Raw genomic sequence first — 27,839 nt, 5'->3', positions numbered from 1 at the left:
CCTTTATCTTCTCTCTTCCAGGTGAATTATGAAATGTCTGGGTTTTTGAAATGTTTCCTAGATCAGGGAATTCTGCAGGGGATTAGTGTAAAAGTTGGTGCTGGTCAGTGGATGAGGCACTGGCACAGGTTGCCCAGAGAAGCTGTGCCCAGGAAGCCCATCCCTGGAAGTGCTCAAGGCCAGGCTGGATGGGGCTTTGGGCAACCTGGTCTGGTGGGAGGTGTCCCTGCCCATGGGAGGGGGTTGGAACTAGATGAGCTTTAATGTCCCTTCCAACCCAAACCATTGTATGCCTCTGTGATTTAATGTCAGGATGGCAGCATGAAGTTAAGACTTCAGCACCAATGCTGTTTACTGAGAAGCAGAAAAATGAGAGTGGGACTTGCAGGATTGTATTCTTCAGCTTGATCTCCAAAGGCATTATATTTTTCCTATGGTTCAGCTTATTCTGCATCATCTTAAAGCAGGTGGTAGATTTACAAAGGAAGGATAGTACTTATTTTGGTAATGTTATGCTTTCTGTAACTACAGTATAAAATGAAGCTATTGACAGGAGCATGTACCATTTTTTAATTTAATTTTATTTTATTTATTTTATTTATTTTATTTTATTTTATTTTATTTTATTTTATTTTATTATTATTATTAAATCATAGCAAGCATATGTACCTAGGTCTAAATTTAATTCAGTATCTGAATTTATATTTTGAACTCCTGGGCTTTTGATTCCTTCTCTAAAATAGGAGTCTGTCAATTCTTCATAAATTCTTATATGCTTATTTTAAAAGAAGAATTAATATAAGTGGCTTATCAGGACTGTCAGGAAGTCAAAACTGCTCAGGAAAATCTTTTAATATCACTGTGTTTCATCTGCTTAAAATGTATCTCTGATTTGGGCATGATGTATAATCCAGGCTTTTTACCTCCAGAGTTCTTTAATGTACCATTTTATGTAGTTTTCTATAAATATTGAAAGCTTCATCTACCTCAATTGCGTTTGTTTTGTGTGATATTCAGGATGAAAATTTGGATCAAAGTAAATGAGACTATAAAGTCTAAAACCAAATATTTTATTGCTGGCCAGCTGAATGCAATTCTTTTAGACATGACTGGTTGCCCTGATCTTGACTGAAACATGGTTCATAGCTATTACTTAAAAAATAGAAATAATAATAATAAAAATCTGGTGTGTATGTAGAAACAGTTTAGAAGAAAATTATTTCTGATGTGCCATGGGGTGCTAAAGCTCACTGAAAATTAAGTAAAAAGGGACATTGGCTCTGAAGCTCATAACTAATTTTTTCCTACTCTGTTTCAGTAAGCAACATCTAAAATGTTTTAAATTTCTGTGTTTGGATTCTTTTTTGCCAATGGCTCTTTTGAGGGAGACGTGATCCTCTTTTTCTACTCTGGAGAACCAAAAAATTTGGTCCTTCAGTTCTGTTGGTTTCCTGGTCATTGAGGTCCTGGTCAGCTGTAGCTCATGGAATTATTTCTTTTTTCAGCATATTCTGTAGCTGTTCTAAAGCATGGAGGCACTTTAACATACTGTGATCTGCCTTTGTGCTGCACTGAAATGTCACTCACTCAAGTCCTTACTCTTCTCTCAGGTTAAATTAAGAGATTGCACAGTATCAATAGACTTTCCATTGGAGAAGGTATGTATCTTGTATGAAAAAAAATAAAAAAATTTCAGAGCTCTATTGAAGGGATACATTTTTGTCTAATTTTATTTTGCCAAAACACTGAAGATACTTCAGCAGAGCACTCCAGTCTAATTTCAGCCCAGTGTAGCTTCACCAAACAAAGCAGTGACTTCTTTTCCACCCTTTCCCCTGAGAGGTGAAGTCATGGTGCTGTGATTTTATAACCACTCCTGTGACAGTTTGTGACTGAACATAGACTTTGTAGAAAGTTAGCATTTCTGACTGTTGGAGTACTGCTCTTCTTTAGTTCTCATTTTTTACTTTATAAATACATATTTATCATGAAATATTGTCTCTCTTCAGGGGGTTTAATATTGTTTGTGCCCATTAAGGTAGTTATAGTGGGCTGCTATCTATCCGTTGGTGTAAAAAAAGTTATTAGTTGAAAACTGCCCTTGCTGAAGCAATTAGGACCTTTGCCATGGATTTCAGTGAGGTCAGAATGTTGAGCTTTTAACATTTACATACAGCTCTGGTGGGAAGCATGGTGTAACGTTTTTAAAAATGGCCTCTGTTTAGAAATAGGCTGTGCTAATCAGACATACCACCAGATTTCTCTGGGGGTCCCTGAGTGCTTTTTGAATTCTAGATAGGTGAGGATGGTACCAGAGGAAGATATCTCACTTCCACATAGGGATGACTTTCATAGTTTTATGTCCACTCCTGTGACTAGGATTGAAAGTTAGCATTTCTAAATTTTGGAATGCCACTTTTCTTTATCTCTTTAGTTTAGTTTATTGAAACTGTACCAAATAAATAAATAAATAAATAAATAAATAGTGTTTTATACATGTCAAGTGAAAGAATGGAAGCAAGAATCATAGAATTGTTAAGATTGGAAAAGACCTCCAAGATCATCTGGCCCAACCATCACCCTACCACCAATGTCACCCACTAAACCATGTCCCTAAGCACCACGTCCAACCTTTCCTTGAATACCCCCAGGGACAGTGACTCCACCACCTTCCTGGGCAACCCGTTCCAATGCCTGACTGCTCTTTCTGAGAAGAAATGTCTCCTAATTTCTAACCTAAACCTCCCCTGAGTGCCAAGATAGAAACACTAGAAATAAAATAGGTTGTGCTAGAAGAGATGCAGCAAGAGTGCTATGAGTCTGAGAGGTCCTGGCAATGTAGTAGTAGTGGGTAGTAGGTCCAGTGGGATATAAGGAGGCACAATGCCAAGCAGGAATAAAAGGGACTTGAGGTCTGATAGGAAGCAGACCCACTGCAAATTGAGTACAATGGAAGTGGTAGGGACTATAACATACAGGTCTCTTGCCGCTAGGTGAATGGGAACAGCAGCACCAAAGCAACTCTTACTTCTTCACTCTCAGGTTCTGAACATTAGGTGTCCTAGCTTCTTGTTGCCCTGCAAGTATGGTTGGCCTGACAGAGGTGTGTAATTGCTCTTAAGGTTTCTTCTGCAAGCCGGAATTCATCAGCTCATTCTCTCCTCAACACTAGCCTTATCTTTCCTCCAAAGCCTCTAAAACTTCCACTTCTAGGCTTCTCCTTGCAACTTCTCTGTTTCTTTCTTTTACAGAACCACTGGTGTCTAAAATTTTAATAATGCTCAAGGTGGTTTTTTTTTTTAAGTTTGTACCTTTATTTCCTTTTTTTTTTTTTTTTTTTTTTTGAGGTGTTGTAAACATCTAGATAGTATTTTAAGTGAAATAAAAACAATACAATAGCAACATCGTTTAGCTACTGGAACAGTACAGAAAATGAAATCACTAAACTGGTGAAAAAGGCAATTAGATTTACAGCTAGCAAGGTGAATTCATAAAAAATGCTTTTGATGTCTTCTCCAAATGAAAAAAAGAATATCTCTTTTGTTCCAGTTTATGATAATTGTCAGTAAACTGACTAGTTAATTTAAAGTGATTTAGAAAAATAGTAAAGACTTTGCTTCCCTTTTCCAGAGTTAGACATAAGATGCTAAGATCAAAAAATTAGAACAGTTGACAGCTATGGCAATCAGAAGAAAGCAATTCAGTTTAACCATAAAAAATATTTCCTTGGTTTTTTTGTGTTATTTTGTGCAAAGGATAAAGCCATTTTGTAAAATGTTATTTTTTTAACTATTGTATATGATGTCAAACAGCTCTTTAGGTTTCATACCAGATTACACATTTATTATCCAATTTATTATTTAAATGATAGAATACAAAAAAAAAAAAGAAATTTGGAATAGAGTTCTGTTAAGACTTACATTTAATAACGTATATGTAGATAATGCTAGTAAACAAAAACAAATACTAAGTTTAATACAGTTGTATTTAGTTGCATACCGATGTATCTTAATATTGATAATGAAGAATCAGTATTCTTTAAATGTTCAACTAAAAATAAGTATGCTTTCTTTCTCTGTCCATGTTGATATATTCAGCTTTAAAAACAAATGAATTTTAAGAATTAACTTATTTTGATTTACTTGGCTCAGACAGTTAAAATTATATATCAACATCACATTGATTTAAAAGATAAGTAAATTTGCCCCCAAACCATTTAAACAATATAATAAGATTAAGCTAGGCACCAAAAAATAACCAACTTAAAAAAACATTCTTAGTTTTATAACCACTCCTGTGACTCATATAGAGTCATAGACTCATAGAAATAGACTCATAGAAAGTTAACGTTTCTAACTTTTGGAATACCACTTTTCTTTATCTTTTTAGTTTAGTTTATTGAATCTGTACCAAAAAAAACTCCTTCAAGGCTTAAAGCTACACGAGCATCCTTCATGATTTGAAACATTACAAGTAGTACCCAGTAACCCCAAGTACCATGCTGGATCACTCTGGTGAATTAAAGTTTTAGTGTCAGAAATCTTAAAGTATTTCTAATATATTTTTTAGTATTTTTTCCCTAAACTGCATCTGCTACAGATTAAATAATAGGCATTTGATATTTGGAGTAATTTATCTTTATAGGAAAAAAATTAATTTGCTTAGCTGGAAATCTCAGCCTACCCTTAACCCAGGAGCCCCTATTAATGTGTCCAAAATATAATTGTCATGGTATGGGCTCTACTGCAATACAAAATAAAATTGACATAGAAGGCAAAGCAAAGGATATAAATAGGATGGGAGTTTGAGGTACAACCAAAGAACTAATAGAAGACTGATCCATTAGTTTAATGCTTCAATATAGGGTATTCATGTATGTGCTGTTAAATAGCAGTTGTTTTATAGAGGGTACCCCCAGTGTAAGGTGAGACAGGATTTCACCTGATTAGCGTGTTTATATATTGTCAGCAGGCAATGTTTTCCATTTAATCTCTCTTTGACTCAAGAGAGTTCAAACGGAGTAGACTTTATACATATTACTCCTCAACATGATTTGAAAGCACTAGTTAAAACACTATTCCAAAAAAAACCTACTTGCGTCATTTAGATATGAGGGAGGGTCACATGATGCTAATTTATCTTTTAATGTTCTGTTCTTCACCTCATCATTGGACTAAATGGTTTGGAAAAACCTTGATGTCTTTTCAAGCTGCCTTGTGTGTGTGGGCAAAAGGCTTTTTTTTTTTCTGAATATTTAAACACACAGGATGTTTGATTCAAGCATTGCAATTGATAAAATATTTGCAGTACATGTTGAATATAATAAACCAGATTTGCAATTAACTATTGCAGTACACCCAGTATACCAGAGCAGCTCACCGTATTTTACCTTGCAGATACATTAATCTAGGGAAGTGATTTTGCAGAATTATTGTATGGGCATTGATCTCCTATTCTTTAGTGCAAACCTTATGAAAAGGAAATGGTAAATCTTGGGAATTTCCTATAAAAAAGACCGTGGGTAAGAAACCAAACTTTTGCTGTTGATATGCTGGTAGGAGGCCCTTTGAGAAATGCTGGACACTGGATTTCCTTGCAAACATGTTGTCTGATTGTGTCTACACACAGCCTGAAATGCTTACCTTTCACAGTGGAAAACTTCAAACTGATTTTTGAGTTCTTTCTAACCAAGGGTATATCAGCGTTTGAAATATTTTTTTTCCTCTTTTCCATGCACTTTGCCTAATTTCTTGTCCAATGACATAAGAAATCTGATCTGAAAAGTGTCATGTTTTCCTAATTGCTACAATGAATAATTTCCTACAATCACCCAGATTAAGTGTATTGGTATGCCCTTTCCTTGGCCTATTTTTTTAGTGAAATTCAATGTTTCAAAAGGCAGTACTTATTTTTTTATTGTGTATTATAGCTGTATATCTTTTAGTCATTTAATGCGTTTAATATGTATATATATTTATGGATTGACTTCATTAATGATAGAGAGCAATTGTATCCAGAAAACTTGACCTTTTTTTTTTTTTTTTTTTTTGCATGGTGGCACATCCATATGTGCAGATATGGAAATCAGGCATAACACATGAAAACATTCAACTATTTATTGGGTCAAGTCATGTATAAAATGTGGATCCTGCTTGCAGGAATAAATAATAAAACAAACATAATACGTGGAGTATTTGCATACTTCCCAAAATAACCTGTCTTACTTTCCTCAATATCACTTAAACAGAAGATTAGTTTATATTTGATATTTTTCCTCCAGAAAGATTAAATCAACTCAAAAATCACTTAATTGGAAGTTTATCTACAGTTTTGATTAGAAAATAGGATCAAAGGATGTAGAGGAAAATGTGGTACATACAGTTAACTGATTTCTCTTATACAGTGGGTAGATTTCAGGATAACTGTTCCTCATTATAGTACTTGTGGTTTTGCTATTCTATTGCTTTATAAATCCTTTCATTTTGAGTCTTACCCTAACTTAGCAGTGTTGTTGTTCCTTATGATCCTTTTGATTCAGGATGCAGAATAGAAAACTGCGACTCCTGCTTTAGCAGAGACTTTTGCACCAAATGCAAAACTGGCTTCTACTCACACAGAGGCCGCTGCTTCAGAGGATGCCCCCCTGGATTTGCTGCCTTGGAAGAGCTTATGGAATGTGTGGGTGAGTCTTCTAGCACAGCAGTGCTGCTGAAGCTACTCTTTTACCAGGTGGCCAGGTTCAAATGCTGATGACAAAGTTTTTAGGCTGATGCTTAGCAGTTCCCATCAAGAAATATTCACTAATGGGTTGTGTCTGGATCTCTTTCTCCATAACAGTAATAATAATAATAATTTTTCCACATTTTGAAATAATGCATTACTGGCAATGCATCTCTTTTCTGCATCAGAAAGTTATGTCCCGTGAATCACCATGTGTGTAGATTTGTAACTCAGAATTTGCAAGATTTCAGGAAGGCCAGTATTTGCATTAGCATTTGAAGTCAATAACTTACTCATTGAATTCTTGCCCTCATAAAATTACCTGCTCCTCTTGCCTTTCACAAAGTCCAGAACCCAGCGGCAGGACAGATTGAATTGCTGTAGCACCTGGGCTTCAAAGTCATTTTTAATTCCTCTGTAGCTCTCCACAATTCCATTTAGCAAATAAAGGGAAGCAAAGGAGGAGTTTGATATACCAACTCATTTAAGTTGCTGTATGGCATCATCTATACACAGTGGGCATTCTACAACAAACACTATCTGCTGTTGGAGGGGGAAATAAAAAATGATGTGTACAAGTCCTGTAAGCAGGAAGATGTGTGGGTAGTCACATCCATGTGCAGGACAAATTGGAAAGATGAGAAGAACTGGAAGAGAGAGTAATAGAAGCTGAAGTTGGTCTTCTGCATTTTCACTGTCTCTTTGTTTTTAGTAGAAATTTGCTTTATAACTTTGAGCCAACATTGGCAACTGCTTGAGTCTCACAGCTTGGTGTTTTACCTTGAAGCCTGGCAGCTGTCAGGACAGACTCCTTTCAAGAATGGTCCTTGTATTTCATGGTGGGGAGGACCTAGAAATGTGAACTCTTGAGCTTTGGAAATCTAGTTGACAACCGAACAGGATTTATTAAATAAAAAGAGAAAAATGTAAATCAATCTCATGATTTTAGGAGTGTTTCTGAGTATTTGGGACTGACATGCTGTTTGTACAGGCAGATTGATAGTCTGACTGTTTTATGCTTGAAATGATGTAGACTGAAATGATTCAGATTCTGTAAAATATTTTGTATCCAACTTTTTGCTGGTTAGCAGAAAAGCTTTTAAGTGGTCCATTCTAGTGGTGCTTGCTGATTGCAAAATTTTAAACAAGAGAAAGAAAGAACCAGAAGAATTGATAATATGTTTTTGTTTTTGCTTTGTCAGAAGGCTGTGAAGTGGGTCAGTGGAGTGAGTGGGGAACTTGCAGCAGAAACAATAAAACATGTGGATTTAAGTGGGGCCTGGAAACGAGAACAAGACAAATTGTGAAGAAGCCAGCAAAAGACACAATACCATGCCCAACCATTGCAGAATCCAGACGGTGTAAAATGGCTGTGAGGCATTGTCCAGGAGGTAAGCCTAGACCACACCACAAAAATTTTTGAGTTTTCCTTAACTGAAATTCTATTTCTAACTTGAAAAAAAGAGCTGTTTCATTCCAGCTGAAGCAGAAACCCTGTCTGCTCTGCCAGATGAGGCTGAATGGCAGCAGTACTACTGCAGACCTAATTTGTGCAGCAAGACTTGAGGGAAAGGCTTGGAATGGGAATGATCAGTCTCTCAATGGACTGTGAAACTGTGTTCTTCCTGGTCTGGTTTTTCAAAGAGGTGGCTCATCAAAGAACTGGAACATGTTGTAGTTTGAGCTGCAGCGTAAAAACTATAGTGATTGTGAAATAACTAATTGCTCTGCACATTGTGAAAAAAGATCATGATTCTAAATCTCTCTGCAGGTGACACACAGTGCTGGTGTTACGGGTATTTGAACTAAATGAAGAAAATTACACATGGCATTGTTAGCTGGAACTATTAGCTGAAATGTTACCTGTTCTGAATATGTTGTTCTGATCAGGGCCAAACTATGCTATATTTGAAACAAACAGAATAATGATAGACATTATGCTTTAGGGCAATTACCATGAGCAGATAAAAGAAAGAATCATATTCCTTTATTATAGTGTTCTAAGACTTAAATAGTGAAGCAATTTTGAAAAGGGAAATTAAGTTTCAAATTTTTCCGTTTTGTAGATCCCAGCTTGGAGACATGTCACTGGTGAGAGGTGTTTTTGTTATCTTTTTAGTTGAAATGCTTAATCTTTCACTTGTGAAGACTGAACATTTACAGTTTCCAGAATTTGGAGGAGAGGCGAGTGATCAGCAGGTGATAAAGATGCCATTTCTTTTGGAATTGTAGGATTAAAGGAAGATTCAGGCTCAAAGGGACTTCAAGAGATCTCTAGTCCAACTTGCTGCCGCGAGCATGGTGAACTGTGAAATCAGACAAAACAAAAGGAATAAAGGGTGGTGGAGTCCTGCGATTAAGCCATAACCCGAAGAATAAGCTAAAATTGAACTAAATTTAGAGTAGGTGCATAAATAACTATGATTTATGTTCTGGTAGTTTTGTCTCTAGGACCCTGGTATCACTCTGGAAAAGAATATAAAGTTGATTCTCTGTTGTCCAGGTTAACTGAATGTAAGTTATACACTCTTCCTCCCTGTCCAACTCTCTATATTCACAGACGTGCATGCATGCATATGCACTTTCACGTAAAGTCAAAGTAGTACAGCACAGTTAATCTGCAACCTAAGTATCTCCCAAAGTCTGTCTCACTGAAGAGTTGACTATAATGATGTCAATTTGATTTTTTTTTTTATTTTTTGGGGGGGGTATTTTAATTGTGGAAATTAAATGCAAATACAATACTAACAGTCAATTGCAAGTCAAGGAGGGAAAAAAAAACAAACACACAACACTGGTGAACAAAAGGCAACTGAGATGACAAGTAAGCATCATTTTCACACTATACACTTTGAGTCTGATTCATGTTGCATGCAGACCGACCTCCATGAGTAGCAGCAAAAGTCTATGGAAATATTCTGAGTTTCTTGTCAGCAAGTTAAATATAGCCCAAACAAGAGATTGTATGGACTTCTTATGCTGCACCAAAATGATCTATTTTATATGTGATATACAGCCCATATCATCTTGTTTTGCATTATTTATATTTTCTAACACTTTGTTCTTACATTTTAAGTTTAACGGTTAATTTTCTAATATATGTAATATACAATAGTTTATGTATTAAAAAAAGGAGAAAACTTTGGTTATCCAACAGAAGGACTGGGTTTGGTATCAATTCTATTAGGATAAAAGAGAAGTGATGAGTCTAGAAGTGAGGTGTTAAGAAATAAAAAATGAACTTCTTTGGAGGAGGGAAGAAAAAAGGTAAAAATCAGGGCCGCCATAATATTCTCTTAGGCTGTTTCAGATTTTCTTTTCTGGAAATTCAGGTTACAGATTAAAGATTTACCTTCCAAATTTTATGTTTTTGAAGGTACAGAGGAAGGCCTTCCTTAGAGTTAGGAAATTTATTCTGTAGTCTACACGAAGATCTTTGATCAAATCTGTGTTTTGTTCAGCATGTTTCAGAAAAGTTGTTGCTGCAAATACAATTTCAGTGTGAAAGACTTGTAGTATTCTTTCACAACTATTATTTCTAATAAGTCCTGAGGTTTATAGTTTTCTCTTGTCCTCCCATGGTGTGGAACTCCCTGTCTATATTCTCAGAGATAAAATATAAATATGTACAAAACTGCAGGTTTGAACTCACCACACTGAATCCTGATGATTAATACTGATTCTGTACAATCATATAAATCACTGATCAGAGTATAAACTCCTTTCTCTCTACTAAGAAACTCCTGGGAGGAGATATGTTACTAGTATTTTAAGTGCCTGGGGTAGGTTTTCCCCTGACCTGGCTACCTCTGCAGGTGAGAGACACCGAATTTGTCTTAGAATCTCTGGCTTTATTATATGTTTTAATTACAATTTTACACATAGTTGTTCTAAGATCCGATTCCTTTATCATATTTCATTTAGTTAGCAGGTTGCCCCTTTAGTCACTCAGAATGCTTTGTTGCTTTCCTAATGACGGTGAAGTACCAGGAGGCATACCTGTTTGCTACAGGGAAGCTCAAATCAAGCAGATTCTGGCTGTTAAAGATGAGATTCTGTCTTTAAAAATGCAGCATTTTCCTGATGTTAGAAATTTTGTAATTGAACTTTTAAACTGAAGAAGTAAGAGAAAAAAAATGCAAGGTCAGCAATATTTGATGACTGAAGAACAGTTATCCCTGTAAATATCTGTTGAAAGGCTGTACTAATGAATCCTTTTGTCCTAAATTTCTCAGTACGTAAACACACAAACATGTAGGCTGAGTATTGGATTATACAGCTAAGATGGTTATAGATTGTGATGGATTAAATTGAGCACAGGAAGTAAGGATATTTTTGGTAGAACAGGGTCAAATAAAGTGCTTGTAACATATGTTTTCTACTTCTGTACGTTTTTACAGTTACTATTTATGGTCTGTATTACAGAAAAACATCCAAAACAGATTTTATGCTTGCAAAAGAAGTGGAGTTAAATTCAGTTTTCCTACTAAGTACTTCAGTTTCATATTTATCAGGGATTAAGATGTTACCCATCTGACCATGTGGCTGTAATATGAATCTTGATGAAGAAGAATTCTTTATCACTTTCCTGGTATATGCAGAGTTGTAGAGATAGAAGCTGGAATGCAAGTGAAAGATGATATCACTTCTTTCCTACTGAAGCCAGCAACATGTAAGAGGATACTCTACTTGATTTCAAAGTAGATGTTACTTAGTAATATTTTCTTATTGTCAGTACTAATTGATTTAGCTGTTATTACCAGATGGGAATGTCACATTTGTATATCTGTTCATTTTATGTATGTTACCCTGTGGCTTGGGTGTAACGTGACTCATACTACAAGAAGTTAGACTTAGAAAAAGATGACTTGGATCATTCAGGCCACCTCCTACCCATGCTGGTCTCTTCCTGACCAGGAATCTTCTAGTTCATAGCTCAAAAAAAAAAAAAATAAAAAAAAAAAAAATTAAACAGCAATTCAGATACAAGGAATGGGAAAATTAGCAGCCAGAATTGTTCTATGGGCTGATACATCTTGTTGTCTTGAAGTTTTCCTGTATATTTATTATAACTATTATTTTTTTTTTCCTCATATGTTTGCATGTTCCCTGTGTTCTACACAGTAAATTACTTCTCTTTTGTTTGTACCCTCCAGGTACTCGCAGATTGTTTTCATGTTTCATATTAAGTATTACAAAGTCAAGTGAAACAGCTGTACTTTAAATATTCCACAAATATTATTTTACACAAAACTATTATTTCTAGTAAAAAACACTATTCCATTCAAGAATGCTTATTTGGACATCTTTCTTTCTTCATGTATGTCTGCATTAATTTCCTAATGTTGAAAGCGGGAAAGTCACGGGGTTACAGTGGGAGGGAGTTCTTTCCTCAACACAGACATGTAATTGGATGGACTTTATGGTATTTGATTTCATTTTGAATGCTTTTTATGCGGTAATCTTGTGTTTTCCTATTGCTGCAATAGAATATGACTTCTAGAGGAGCAACAGTGAAAATAGTCAGGCTTTCTATCCTTACACTGTAGTTACATTTTATTATTAACATGCAGAAGTTATGACTGAAAATATTAAAAGATAAAAATATGTACTTAAATACAGAGAACAAATAAATGCACAGAGCTACAAGATGAATGTTAAAATGTTAAATAAGTAGTGAAAGTACTTTTAGTCATTTAAGTTACTAGTGATGTGGCAAACAGGGAGTCAGTGATCCTGGTTTGCAAATATATATAAGATAGAACAAAAAATATTTAGGTTAGAACTGTCCATACGCTTTGCTGAAGACATGAGGTATACACTTAAGCTATATTAAACTGGCATAATTTCTAATAGTAACCATGTTACAGGTGTAGTTTCCTTTGTTAGATAAGGAAAACAACTTGTCTTTAAAACAACATATTTCCTCTGAGAGTGACTGTTTTAAAATTGCTGGCTTTAATTGATAAGCTGCAGTAAAAAGGATCTAAAATGTCCTTGTCATTCTGCCTGCCCACCCCCTGGCTTGGTCCTAGCTATATATAAATATATATATATATATATATATATATATATATGGTTTAGAAGAGGCTAACTGAAGAATTTTTTAGTTGTACACCCAGCAAATCATTGGGTGAATCATTGGATAATACGTGTTGGAAGAGACATAGAGGTCACATATTCCAACCTCCTGCTCAGAGTAAGGTCAGACAGTGTGGTCCAGTGCTACATACAGTCTGGTTTTGAAAATATCTAAGTGGGCAGTCTGCACAACCTTTCTAGCCAAGCTGGTTGCAATGCTTCACTAACCTCACATTGAAAAACTTTATATTCAGACTGAACTTCTGTTTCAGTTTGTCTGGTCTCTCTCATCCTCCCACCATGCACCATCATGCAGAGCCTGAATCTGTGTTAATAGAATCAAGTACTGATGTTTGGGATTGCACCGATCTAGGTGCAGGACCTTGCATTTGGCCTCGTTGAGGTTTGCATAGGCCTACTTCTCAAGTCTGTCAAGGTGCCTCCGGATGGCACCCCTTCACTCTAGGGTATCTACTATGCCACTCAGCTTGATGCCATCCACAAACTTGCTGAGGGTGCACTCAATCCCACTGTTCATGTTCCCCATGAAAATATTAAACAGTATCAGACATAGTATGGACCCCTGAGGGACGCTAGGCATCACCAGTCTTCATTTGGACATCGAGCTGTTGAGTACGATGGTTTGGATATGTCTGTCCAGCCAGTTCCTTATCCACTGAACAGTCCATCTATCAAATCCATGTCTCTCTAATTTAGAGACAAAGATGGTGTATGGGACCATATCAAAGGCTTTGCACAAGTCAAGGTAGATGACATCTGTTGCTCTTCCCTTGTCCACCAATGCTGTTATTCTGTTGTAGAAATCCACCAACTTAGTGTCAGACATGATTTGCCCTTCATGAAACCATCTTGGCTGTCTCTAATCACCTCTCTGTCTTCCACATGCCTCAAGGTGGTTTCCAGGAGGATCAGGCCCATGATCTTACCAGGCACAGTACTGGAGAGCTCATGAAAGCTGTTTTATTCCCTAGGTTCAACAGAGTCAGTTCCTTCAGTCTCCCCTTAAAGGACAAGTGCTCCAGCCCCTATCCATGTTGGTGGCTCTGTGTTAAACTCTTTCATCTATCAATATCTTTCTTGAACTGAGGGACAAAAGCTGCATCTGGTCTCCCAGATGTGGTCTGATGAATGTCAAATAAAGGGATCACTTCCCTCAGCCTGCTGTCCTATTAATACAGTCAGTATGCTGTTTGCCATCTTTGTTGCAAGGGTGAACAGCTGGCTCACATTTAGCTCAATTTCAGCAGGACACATCAGGCCCTTCCCAGCAGAGCTCCTCCACAGCCAGTCAATGCCCAGTATGTATTTTTTCAAGATCTACTTCCTTTCCACATGCAGAACTCTGCACTTGTCTCTGAATTTCATGAGGTTTCTTTCAGCTACAATTACTCTCTTTTTCAGAAGTGAGATTTACAAAGAAGAGTTCAAACTAAATGGAGCACAAGAACATTCAGTTCAGAGTGATCTCTGTGATCAGACAGACTATGTTTATTTGAGCTTTTTGACTACATTTACACTAAAGTGGCAGTCTTGAAAATTTTGCTTTCAAGACCTTTCTGCATTGCACCTGTACTGAGTTCACAACAACTGCAAACACCATCTGCCCTTTAAGAGTCAATACTAGTGCTCTCTCTGGGTAGGACTCAGTAAACATCATTACCACATTTTATGTCTCCTCTTGGTCATGTTACATTGCCACAAGACCAAATAGCCTAAGTGGCAAAGGCAGTTATTGCTGTTCCTGGACTAGTCAACTTCTTCATGAGGACAGTTAAGCGCCAGGCTGGATTTGTCCAGTGGACTGTGCCCTCACCATCCTTGGAAGTTTCTGAAACCTGACCTGGCCTGAATGGTCTTGACCCTACTGAGAGTAGGAGGTTGATCTGGGGACAGAATCACAGAATGGGCAGATGGAGTTGGAAGGGACCTCTGAAGATCATCTGGTCCAACCCCGCTGCTGAGCATAATCACCTAGAGCACGTTGCACAGGATGGCATCCAGGCGGGTTTGAATATCTCCAGAGGAGACTCCACAGCTTCTCTGGGCAACCTGTTCCCATGCTCTGTCACCTCACGGTAAAGAAGTGCCCCCTCATATTGAGCCAGAACTCCCTGTGCTTCAGTTTGTGCCCGTTGCCTCTCGTCCCCTTGCTGGGCACAACAGAAAAGACACTGGCTCTATCCTCTTGACACCCTCCCTTCAGATGTTTATACACATTGAAAAGATCCTCTCTCAGTCTTCTCCACCTTAAACAAGCCCAGCTTCCTCAGCCTTTACTTGTATGACAGATGCTCCAGTTCCCTGATCATCTTCCCCTGATTATCTTCAGAGCCCACCGCTAGACTCATTCCAGTAGCTCCATGTCCCTCGTGTACTGGGGAGTCCAGAGGTGGACACAATGCTCCAGGTGTGGCCTCACCAGGGCTGAGTAGAGGGGGAGAATCACCTCCCTTGGCCTGCTGGCAACACTCCCTAATGCACCCCAGGATCCCACTGGCCTTGGCCACAAGGGCATATTTCTGGCTCATGGTCAGCCTGCTGTTCACCAGCTCCCTCTCTGCAGAGCTGTTTTCCTGCAGCTCACCCCCCAGCCTGTACTGGTGCTTACGGTTATTCCTCCCTAGGTGCGGGACCCTGCACTCGCCTGTGCTGAACTTCATGAGGCCCCTCTGCATGGCAGCAGAGCCCTCTAGGGTATCAGGCACTCCTCAGAGCTTTATGTCGTCAGCTTTGTGTCATCAGCCACTCCTCCGAGCTGTATGTCATCAGGACCAACCTGAATGATTCTGTTGCTGTGAAAGGCAGAATATGCTGTGGTTTAAGGCTGAAAGAACAGTATTTTTGCAGTTCAGATTTGAAATTTTCTGTTGTCTGCTACTCCTAATTAGAGAAAGGCTAGAGTGAGTGCTCAAGGGGGAAATAATAAAACATGTCTTTCCCATGTTTACTATAGTACTGAGATCTCCTAATTTGGTCTTTTTTCTTTTTCTTTTTCTTTTTTTTTTTTTTTTTGATGTTGAACTAATATGCATAATATGTCTAGTATTTTGAATATCATGGTAATTTTTTAATGTTTTTCTGTGTCTAGCTTTAATCAGAATGAATGCTTAGTTGAAAATTCCAATTATTAGTTTACTTTATTATTATTTGACCTGTTCATTTGGCTGTCTTTGGCTAAATGCCTTACACTCATAATCTCAAAATCTTGCTTAGGATCTAAAAGATACATAGCCTGATGTACATTTATTTTAAATTAATACACCATGTTAGTCTAAGAAAACACTGTAAGATCAGAAGAGATGTTATAGGGATACTAATATAGAAATTTTTCTATACAATTTCTTTCTATAAAATTCCTTTTTTGAAGGCCATATCAATTTTCAAGAAACTTGTCAATATTTTTTAGTAACTTGAGGATTTCATTCCAGAGTTAAATCAGGACATAAATGTGTGTGGCATGTTACAGACAAAAGAAAATGGTCCTACTTTAAAAAGATTATCTTGTTTATTGAGGCATGATCTGAAGAGGAATGGCAGCAAACATAAAGACCTGTGGTTTTGGGAAAGTTGAAATGATTTGCAAACAGTAAGATCTTATTGCTTTGTTTACTATTGCATGAATCTTGAAGAAATTGGAATATTATTTATCACTAATACTAAAAAATAGTGTTTACAAGTTTTATCAGCATTTAAAATGAGATTATAGTATATAGCACATATATTTGCAATGAGATACTGCCTACTGCAACTCTGTGTTAACTTTACAGTAGCATTGGGCCATTTATTATTATTATTACTATTATTGTTACTATTATTATTATTTTCTTTTGACATCAGCAGAAAGGTAGAAACTGCAGTAAGCGTAGCTCTGCTGAACACTGGTTCTGCTAGAATATTGGTATCAACAAGCAGGCTTGCCTCCTTGATGCATTTTGTGAGCACCTATTACACTTTGACCAAGAAGGCTTGGCCTTAGCTTGTCTGAAAACATAACCCATAATTTGCAGTTACAAAGCATGACTCAAAGGTTCTGCAGGAAAAAAAAGAAAAATCCTTTCAGCATCAGCAGAGATGTTACAAGAAGTAAATTCCTCCAAAGACAATTATTTGCATAGTGCAGACTGGGAAAGTAATAATAATGGGCAAATATTTACATAAATATTTAAGTTGGTGACCATTCTGCACATTTTGTGAAGGAGCTAGCAAGTGGGAGCAAGAAGGGACATGATGAACATAGTTTGGAGACTTTCCAGAAAACAAGAACTGTTTTATAGTGTGGCTTAACCCTTGGAGCCTGGCATGCTTGTTAGTGCATTTGTTCAGGAAACAAGCTTTTGTCAGCTGCAGAATCTTCTCGTCTGGATTGTCAACATCTGCTTCATACACAGAATGTTAGGCTGAAAGCATTCAAATGCTTTTTTCTACTATTTTGCTGATCACATTCTGAAGGAGCTGCTGGAGATGAAAGCCAATAACAAAGGAAATCTAGACCATAAAGAAAGTGAAATCTGTAATATTGATCATTTCAGTAAGAGTGCCTGCAACTAGACTTTTAAATACTAGTCAAGTACTTTAAATTAAGATACATAGGAAAGAGATATGGCTATATTACTAATAGATAGAAACTTCTTGACAACTTCTAAAAAGAACACAAAGTTTCTCATCTCCATTTGATAATAATAAAAACTGAAAATTGAATCATAAATAGTTCAGGGTAGAAAGGCCCTCAGAAGGTCAACCTTCTGAGGTCAGAAGATATTTCAGCTTCCTGCTCAAACAAGGTAAACTGTGAGAAAACCAGAATTATCTATTGCTCTGAAAATACACAGAAATATTAGTATTTTACCTTTTTTTGGTCATAGCTCTTCTCCTATTCATATCTTCTTTTGTGGGATGATGATTGATAAATTATCAGAAAAGTGGTGTTATTTTTCTTTGCTTCTAAGTGAAAGATATAGATAAGTACAGTAAATTTTAAATCACATTTTCATGATATTTGCATTCATTGGCACTTAGATGTGAAAGCTATATAATGCATGGAAGTATCTGTATCAGAGTGCTTTTGTATCTGATGCCACATACATTTGCATATAAAAGGTGTACCTCTCAGCCATTAAGTTACTCAGTATAAAGTAACTGAAAAATAGCAGGAAACCCTCATCTTTTTCTTTTCTACATTAATCCATTCCACTTATTTTGTATTGTCATTTCTTATAAACAAAAAATACCTGTACTGATACTTCTTATGTGTTTTTCTTATTCCCTCCTGCAGCTGAGGTAGGAAAATTAGTAGTATGTTGTTGGAAGAGTGTTCTCCTCCATACTTTCATATCAAAGCAGTAAAGAAACTAATACATAAAGGTAGGCAGATATTTTCTTAGTGCTGAAGAATAACAAATCCATTAACTCCTGACAACGTAGTATGATGTGTTGCTGTCTTAGCTCTAGGACAGAGATACAGAAAGGTTAACATAAATAATACTTTTCATACAGTGTAATATATATTATTTAGTCATATGAATTTGGAAATATGATTTAATGAATCGATGAAATCTTGTTTTAAAACTTCACTTGCACAAAAAATGTTTCAGCTGAATTTGTGTAACAACACTTAAAAAAAACACACAACAACAACAACAAAACACAAGAAAAGCTGACAACACCAAAAAACCACCCCTACATCCAGACACAAAAATCCCAGAATGTATGCAGAAAAGAGAGTGCATATGCATTTGTGAGCTAAGAGTTAAAATAACTGTATTAGGTATGCATTGGATTTGTATTCATTAAAATGAACTGAAGTATGAACTTAGTTTGACTTTCTAGAAACTGCTGTTATTTTTCCATTATGATGTTGGAAACAATCCATTCTTTAGTTATTTTCTAATAAAATTTTCTAATAAAATGCCATCTGATTAGAATCATTTCTGAAAAGGAGTTAAAAATTATTCTTACAAGCTATATAATATCAGCTGAAGTAGCAGTTATGTTTAATTCTAAAATCAAGTACTACCCAGCAAGGACCAGCATCCAGGTTTTCTTTGCAGATTTTAGAGGAATGACTTCTCTTTGCTGTGATTAAATTACATCACATTGCTCATTGCTCTTAAAACTCTGGGAACATGATACGGCTGTTGATTCATCCTCCTCCATTTTCTATGTGTTTGAAATATGGTCAATTAAATTAAGTGGCTAAGCAATTAAGTGCCCTGAAAGGCCTTCTGATGAGTTATGAAGGTTTTTTGACAAAAAGCTAGAGTGTATGTTGTCTGTATCATCATTTGAATCATTTGAATTCCTAAGAAAAGGGCATGCAAATTCATGTGTCTAGGAAATCACTGAAATATTTTACTTTAAAGCCATTGTTTTAGCCCCTGTGCTCATATTGGTTGGTTAAGCATTTCTTCACCAAGAAGAACGATAAGAAGCATAAAATGGGATTATAGTCATCATATGGAAGTTCTCCTCTTCTGTTGTAACATGCACAGTAGGCAGGTGATGGGCTAGCTAGAAGGGAGGGCCCACAAGATCTTCCTCTGAATTTGCCCAGATTCTTAATGTACCTCCCTGCTAGCCACTTAAGGAATCTTCACATGACTTGTATGAGGAGCTGGCTGGCTTGCAGGATTCGTTCCTGAGCATCCTTAAGTGCTCATTCTCCTTTATGTTTAGAACAAAACAATCCAATCAACCAAACAGAAGTTCTCCTAAAACCGATTGAAGTGGTTACCATAGAGTTTAATTGACTTAAAACACCATGTGTCTATTTTCATTGAGGTTGGTCCATTAAATGTATTAAAAATATATATAAAATAATATACAGCTGTCTTCTCATCTATCACTTTTTAAAAAGTTATTTAGTGAAGTAGTCTTCACTCAAAATTAACATGTAAGGGCAAAGAGCTTTGTGTCAATTCTAAAAGTAACTATCATAAGGAGTAGTATGGGCTACCTGTCCATAATATCACAGAAAGCTCTCTGGACAGATTACGTATGCACTTGACATAAATGACATGCTTTGTGCTTTGGTCAGGCCTAGTGAGTTCCTGTGTTAAGACCATTGGTGACAGTTTCACTTTCCACATTTGTGGTGCTTGTCTTAGAAAACCAGGAGGTAACACAGGGTGGCAGAGAACAGAGATCGATTGACATGTTTGATGTATGTGCTTTCCTTACAAATATACATACAGAAACCACTGATAACACGGTATCAAAAAAACCAGCAACATGGATTTACTAAGGGGTTTGAACCTGATTGACCTCTTGAGATGAAAAAACTGCCTCTGTGGATACAGGTAGAATAATGCCAAGTTTTCTAGTAGACTCCTGTAGTATCCTTGTTGTCAAATTGAAGGGATTTATTTTTATCACAACTTGGCCAACAAATGCTCTATGAAACTCCAAGTTTTGGGAGCTGGATCATAGTAGTAGAGGCTGGGATCACAGAATGGCCTGAGTTGGAAGTTACCCGTGAGGATCATTGAGTCCAGCTCCTGATTCCATACAACCTGAAAATCAATTCATGTATGATTTAAGAGTGTTGTCAAAACACTTCTTAAGCACTGCCAGGCTTGGGGCTATGACCAATTCACTGGGGAGCTTGTTCCAGTGCTTGACCACCTTCTCACTGAAGAACGTTTTCCTAATATCCAATCTGAACTGGGATAATTGGATTTGTTTAATTTGGAAGAGAAATAGCTAGTTGGGCATCTAATAGTCTTCTGCTATTCAACAGGCGGTTTTAAAAAGACAGAAAAAAACTGATCTCAGAGGTGCATAGCAAAAGCACAAGAAGTAATAAGCACATGTTGTAACAAGGCAATTTACAATTGGGCTGACGGAAAATTCACAGTGGGTGTGTTTGAGCACTCAAACAGGTTATCCATGGAGGTCCTGGGAATTCCATTCTTGCAAGCTGTCAAAACTTGAGAAGGCCCTTAGGAGCCTGTTGTAACTCTGAAGTTAACTCTGTTTGGAGCAGGAAGTTGGGCTAGATGGTCTCCATAGATTCCTTCCAACCTAAATTGTTCTACAATTATATTTATATTGCCTATCATACTTTTAATAAAAGCACGTGATCATGGGATCTTGCTAGAGAAGCTCTGCAGCTTATGAGAAAGCTATGAGAAAAGACAGCCATATAAACCTTATGATATGGGTGGATGGAAAAAGAGCATCAGATGAAGGAGAAACTGAGGCATGAAAAGATTTGACAATCATACCAGTTGAAGAAAAGGGTTAAACAGAGAAATCAGTTGAGACAAAAAAAAAAGAAGAAGGCAAGAACTGGGGGCTAATGAATCATGGGGAGGCCAAATAACAATAAGAGTGAAAAAGAGACTGAGATCAGTGAGAAAGGTTGCATGATTGTCAGTTGTAAAACTGAAAAAGCTTAGAAAAATATCTATGCTGGCTGTAAATAACCTTTCCAAGTATAAGGTAGTCAGTATTCTCTGTCTTTGCTTGTACCCATTCAATGTTCATAGAATTTCTCAATTTTATCTTTTTTTTTTTTTTTTTTACATGATTAGTATTTATGTTGGTATTTTCCTTGAAAGTGGAATGGCAGATCTTGTGTGGCAGTTGAGGAGTTTGATATCAAGTCACACGGCAGCTACAAACCATTTTTTGCTGTCTTAGTCCAGATAAGTATTAAAAAGGCTTTTGGTTCAGTGTGAATGTGGTGAAATAACTGTTATGTATACGTACAAGTTATGTATTGAAACCTGTAACTTGTTTAGATACAAATAAGTAGTCTAAATTTCCTTGGAGTCTTGTTGTGAAACCTGGCTTAGATTTGTTTTTTTATTTAACTGTGGGGTCATTTTTTTAGAAGGCTTTAAGAGGCTTGGTTCTCTTTGACTTGAGCAGAACTTTTAAATGCATGGACAAAACACTTATGGAAAAAGATCATTGTCATCTGATTTCTGTTTTAATTTTCCTTCTTAGGACCACTGCCCAACACATATCTTGTGATGGACTACATACACTTGAGTGCAAGGTTTTAGCTTTATTTACCTTATCAGGACATTTCAGCCTGTAGAATTTATGCATTGTTTTATCATATTGCAGCATGATAAATTTTCAAGTTATTTTCAAAGGATTGTCAGTGAATTACTGGCAGTACAGAAGTGCCAACTCAAGCACATTTTCCCCTTCCCTTTCTCTATAAATTATCTTCCAATCTTCCTTTTTAGTTGAAGTAAAGCAATAGGAAACGTTTTCCTGGGAAGGCTTTCGTATAGCTTTTCCAATCACTAAAAAGTTGTACATGCAATTTATCTATTGTCATTATTATATCTTAGACCAGATAAATACTTTTGACGTGTGTTTCCTGAAGTGTGTTGTATTTCAGAAGTAGCATGAGTATCATATGATGCAGTATCTCCTATGGAAGTTTCCTGTTTTTAATGAATAACCAAATAAGTACCAGTGCAAATCCCCATAAATGACCAGACTATGAGTTAGAGTGTGAGTTAGAACCATCCCATGGCAATTACACAGTTCAGGATTGTTTAAAAATGTGGAAAGAGAGCCAGAGGCTAATCCACATGGAAATACAAATACTGAAAACAGTTGTAGCTGATCCAAGTGCATAAATTGCATTTGTCCATAAAAGGTGCCTGACAAATTTTATTGTCCATGCCCTTATGAAGTAACTCCTGTTGGTTTTGTCTTTTGCTCATTCTGAAACTACAATTCACCTGTACATGGAAAAAACATATACTTACTCATTTCTCATTTCTCAGCCAGACAGCCTTTTTTATACAGTATAATTAGCTGTTTCAGCCACAGCAGAGAAGCCAGCAAACACTCACCTACCTGAGATTATTTTTTCCCTCCCTAAGGATCAATCAGTGAGGCACAGTTCTATGCATATTCTCTTCCAAGCCGCAGGCCTGGGTATGACAGGTCTGGAGATCCATCTGCTTCAGGTGTGGTATGTCTATAAAGCAGTTGGCCTAGCTCATTTTTAAGGATTCTTACTTTTCACTAAGGCTTTCTTCTCACAGAAGTCTCTTCTAAAGTTTTAGAACATTTATTAGGCTATACAGCTGTTATTCATTTTCACAGCATTGATACAGCACCGTATCCTTACATGCTCCAGACAGAGTCTTTGGTTGGGTGATTCCAATACTCATCTTTTGTACTGTTCATCTTTCTAGCAGAACATGTGCTAACAATGGCAGTGTTCAGATATAAGAAATATTATTCTGTAAACAACAGCAACTGTGATTGAAGTAGAAAGATTTCACTGCAGCATAATATTAAAGAAAATATGATTTATTTGTATATGCAATATTTAGATACTGTCTGGCTTAAGAATGCTATAAGAAAATGTGTATAACTCTGTGTGTTGGGCCAACCCTGCAGGCCTGGATTGGTGATCTCTAACTAGTTGTGACAGAAATAGGATTTTTTGGATGTGCATCTGGTTGCCAACAGTTAAATTATTAGTTGAAGTAGTTAAAGCTCTTCAACTGAGCCATAGCTAACTGGGTGCATACTCCTTGCACAGTACCAATGGAAAGTAAATAATCTAAGCATACATCACCCTCTGACTGGCTAGCAGTGTACACGCAGCTAATTACAGCTGCTTGGCTGTTAAGTTAGGAACTCATTACACTCTGTAACATGATTGATTGTGATGGCCTGTCTGGATGCTTTACAATAGCTTTCTTCTTTTGGAGGATCATTTTGAATGCTCTGTAGCCTGCTTGCTTGATAGCTAGAGGCAACCTAAGACAGGAGCCTCATGTATTCAGATTGAATTCAGCAGAAATGTTTTTTTCATGTCTCACAAACAAAGAGCCTGAATCTGGAGAGTAAAAAATCCAGTTAAGAGGACGAGAGAGGAAAGAGTATGAGAAATTGGCAGTTTGGGCTTCTTCATGTTTTTTGCTCTTTAGACAGAAAAAGTTCATGCAGGCACATTTGAATCCTTATTAATGGCTTTGTTAGCTGACTACAAAAGGTAAAGCCTATCCATACATGCTACTTCACTGACTGGTTTCCACTGACTTCTAAAATCTGACACACATTGAGCACATACACGATGATGTGCAGTTCAGAGGCTCCCAAGCTGGTGTGTTGAATAAGCTAGCTCTGGAGACAAAAACATTTGAAAAGTGTCAGTACAACACTGTGCAAGAGTTGATTACCTCTACTGAAAGACAGGATTTATTAGGTTTTGCACAGTGCTAGGCAGATGTAATCTTGCAGGACATGAGGTTGTGCTTGTGATAAAGAACTGTGATTTGCTGTATGGATGCATAGCTCATCAGTGCTAACTTGGGGGTTTCATTCTCATTCCTCTCAAATAGTTATCACAGAGGGGCTCACAAAATTCTGGAAGGGGATGTTGCTCAATTCATAAATGCAACAGCTTCCAGTACTCTGCTGTAGGCCAGATTTAATTAAATCAGCTTGCACCAGCTGGCTACAGGAGTCAAAGGGGAATGCCAACAGGGAATAGGTGGAGGAGCAATCTCTCCAGCTGCTTTCACGTGATTAAGTTACCACCAGTGTTAGAACTAGGCTGGAGTCAGCATCACTGATTCGTAAAGATTTACTGTGGAAATCCTTTATTGATTGCTTCTAGATATGTTTACATTCTTTACCTCTGGTAAGCTTCAAGGAGGAGTGGAACAGAGGAAATGATCTGCTGTGATTTTTTTTTTAATTATTTTTTTTAGAGCTTTCTGGGGTAATTTTTACCTCATATTGGAAAACTTCACCACCACTGATTCCTGTAATACTTTTTGCTTAATGTGTCATAGGTGAATGAAAAGAACCTCCTCTTAAAGGATTTGAATTCCAGTTTTGTTCTGAAGCACTATGAATGTGACTGCAGATAATGTTTGGAAAAGGAACAGCAACAACTAGCAGTGAAGAAAAGCAATAGGAAGCAATCAGTACTAATGATGAACAGGGCTTTGCTGTTCTGCATTGATATTACATGGTATTATCCTCTGTCATTCATAATGGGTATATTTAAATAATCTGGGCACAGTCTTAAAAATGCATGAGCCTTAAATGAGTAGTAACAAGTAAAATATCAATGCAATACCACAGAGGGAGCTCAGTACTGTATCTGGGTCAGTATAGCATTGTGCTTCAAATGATCTAGCACAGAAGTGGTAGTAATTATGATGGAAGCAATACTGGACTCAGTATACTTGGTTCCCAACGGTGCTCCTTTATGCCTTGGCAGTCAGTCTTCTCTCTTAAACATATTTATTTGCAGTGTCTAAACTGGCATATCTTAGATTCTGAAGGGGCTGCAAAAGTCTAATATAAAATATCCTCCACTCTATTAAAATCTTACATACTCTATGCCATTTAATACGAAAGTATGTTGGTTGGTATTACTTTGTAGAGAGTTAATCAAGTATAAGGAAATTTAAGTTCAAATTAACACTGAGTTTATACTGCCTTACATATAACCTCCAAGTTTAGCACTTCAGTCTTAGGTTGTACACGTCTATTGTCTGCAATATATGTCTGCAGTAAGAGTAGCCAACTGCTAGTACATCTATTAAGACTGTTCGTGTGTGGTCTTTTTTCTTGTAGAATCTGGTTAGATTGGCTGTTCACATTTGTCCATTTCAAGCCTTTTTACTCAAATTATAATTTATTGGTTTCCTGTGAGCATTCCTTGGCAGTTAGCTCTTCAGAACTGCAACTCTGATGACTTCTGAGAGCCTGGTAAAAAGTCTGACTCTGCTGGAGAGCAGAGAAGCATGCAGGTATCTAGCTGTAAAGAGTAGTAGCAGTAGGATACCGATAAGAACAGTAGCTTTGTGTCATGCCAGATTTATTGAGAACTTTTTAAAAGAAGTTCAAACAAGGGACATGACTTTCAGGAACCTATGTTTGAGTTGCACTATCATGTAGCATAAAGATCACAAGTATTTCCAATGACATTAATATCCCGTGATAACACTGTGGCATGTATTACAATGAATTCCTGATGAAAATGACAGGTAGCTCTTAAATTATTTTGCTTATCTGTTGGATACAAATGTGAGCATCTTGAATGGGCTGCCAATTGTACTTACACAAGCATTTCAGGATGGTAGAAGTTGGACTGTAAAAACTGTACAATTTTTTTTTGCTTATTTCATTGCTTTTAAAGTTGCATTATACCTTAGCTGTTGACTAGATGCAAGTGCCAGGCAGCTTTGATCAGTTCTAGCAGAACTGTATTGAAGGTAGATTTTATTTAGCTTTAATACTACAGTATCTCCAATACGGAGAAAACTTCTACATTTATCTGCTACTTAAGATGACAAATGCCCAAAGGGTTTCTAAAACACAGCTAGTTAAACTACCACAAAGGTGTTTAAATTCCAGCTTTGTATTTTTCCTCTGAATTTGTGGACTAGATTATTTTGTTACCTACTGATTTACCATCTGTTCCTTATAACAGCTAAACTAGAAGAAACAACTTTTATGAGGCCCAGCAAAGAAAACCCACAATTTGGCAAAATACAGAGAATAAATTTTAAGTATTGCAAAAGATTGTGCAGGAGAGACACAGTAAAACTCAGTTCACAGCTCTACTGTGTAGCACTAAGGGTGATATATAAGAACTCTTCTGAGTGTATTTACAACAGAAGAAAGGAGATTGTGTTTGATAATGGATTGCTGAAGAAATTTATGGGCCGTAAAAACTCCACAGTTAAAAAAGATCTTCTGAGCAAGTCCTGTGTCAGGCTTCAAACCATTGCTCTGGTTAAACAGCTAGAACAGATGATGGAAGGTTTCTGGCTAAAAGAAAGCACCATGGCAGAATACAAGTCTAGAATCAAAAGGAAGTTGGTTTCAAAATCATTACAGATGGTGTCATTTTTATAATACAAAATACTCAGCACTCAGTACTTGATTTTTTTGCCACCAGGCTTTCCTAATCGGCTCTGCAATCCGATGCCAGCTTGAGAGTAGGCTGTAGTAATACCTCTTTTGAGAGCAGGGAAAACCAGTGGATCATGAGTCCTAGACATATAAATGGAAAATTCCTGTGAAATAAGGTTAATTTTTCTTGCAGCTAAGGCAATGAAAAGGAGAACAGGGATTTATATTTTCTGCAGATCACAGTAATAGAGATGGCCCAAAGAAGGTCAGTGTGTTTCATAAGGAGTTTTATAACATGCTAAATATTTCTTTCAACTGGAGTTTTTTATTAAGTAAGTAATTGTTAAAATTTCAAACTCTAAAAAATGTTGATTAATGCATCTTTTCTAGATTTTTTTTTTTATGTGTGTGTGGAGTATGTTGTGAAAGAGTAGTATATTAATTTTCCCTTTTTCCCTTTTCTTCCAATCATCTGAATTATTATTATTATTATTATTATTATTATTATTATTATTATTATTATTATTCAGAGGGAGAAAAGAAACTCCATTTCTTTGGAGGGAAAACAAACAAGCAAAAAAAACCCTACCTAAGTATCTTAGGCTTACTGTGTCTCAAACTGTGGTTTGAGTTTGTAAAGCAGTCACAGCTTAGATCTTTGGATGAGACATTCATCTAGAATAAGTCAGTATTGTTCTATAGATGAGCACCTATTGATCTCTAACAATACTGATGAGCGTGAGCTTCTTCATTCTTATAGACAGAAGTCAAGAAAAGCTCCATGAAGACCAGCAAAAATTCATTGTTGTAAGATTGGTTTAAATGGAAAGGAAATCTGGCTGCATTATAATCATTAGTTATTCCACAAAGTAATAGGATCTCAGAACTTAATAGTGAAATTCAAATAGGAGCCAGAAAATAACTTCAGTCCTTCTCACTTAATTGAGAAAGTCTGGATCCTCTATCTAAGACTGGGATGGTTGTCCTAGAAAAACAATGATTAAAAAGAAAAAGAAAACAAAATACACCTGCCTCAACTGGATGAGTATAGAATATAAGAATTTAAATAGAGTGGCTGGAGTCAGAGTTGTAGCAGAGTTGTGTCACTGTGTGCACTTCAAAGCTGGGAACAATATGTTGCAAAGGAACCACTTAAAATA

General features: G+C 36.7%; 1 protein-coding gene across 5 annotated transcripts in view; it reads left to right on the top strand.

Moving 5' to 3' along the window:
- RSPO2 (R-spondin 2) overlaps window positions 1-27,839 on the top strand; it is a 110,317-nt gene that overhangs the window by 57,728 nt on the left and 24,750 nt on the right. For 2 of the 5 annotated variants that reach the window (XM_040546740.1, XM_040546744.1), the window contains 2 exons: window positions 6,539-6,682; window positions 7,923-8,111. In XM_040546740.1, coding sequence (XP_040402674.1) covers window positions 6,539-6,682; window positions 7,923-8,111 — 333 coding nt within the window. Of the gene's footprint in view, window positions 1-6,538; window positions 6,683-7,922; window positions 8,112-8,200; window positions 8,642-8,786; window positions 11,607-27,839 lie in introns of those variants that run through there. The other 3 variants (XM_040546743.1, XM_040546742.1, XM_040546741.1) reach the window with 3 other exon arrangements.

This window comes from Cygnus olor, chromosome 2, assembly GCF_009769625.2.
Source record: "Cygnus olor isolate bCygOlo1 chromosome 2, bCygOlo1.pri.v2, whole genome shotgun sequence".
Lineage (NCBI taxonomy): Eukaryota > Metazoa > Chordata > Aves > Anseriformes > Anatidae > Cygnus > Cygnus olor.
The sequence above is the reverse complement of the archived record's forward strand: the minus strand, read 5'-3'. Positions and strand labels throughout refer to the sequence as shown.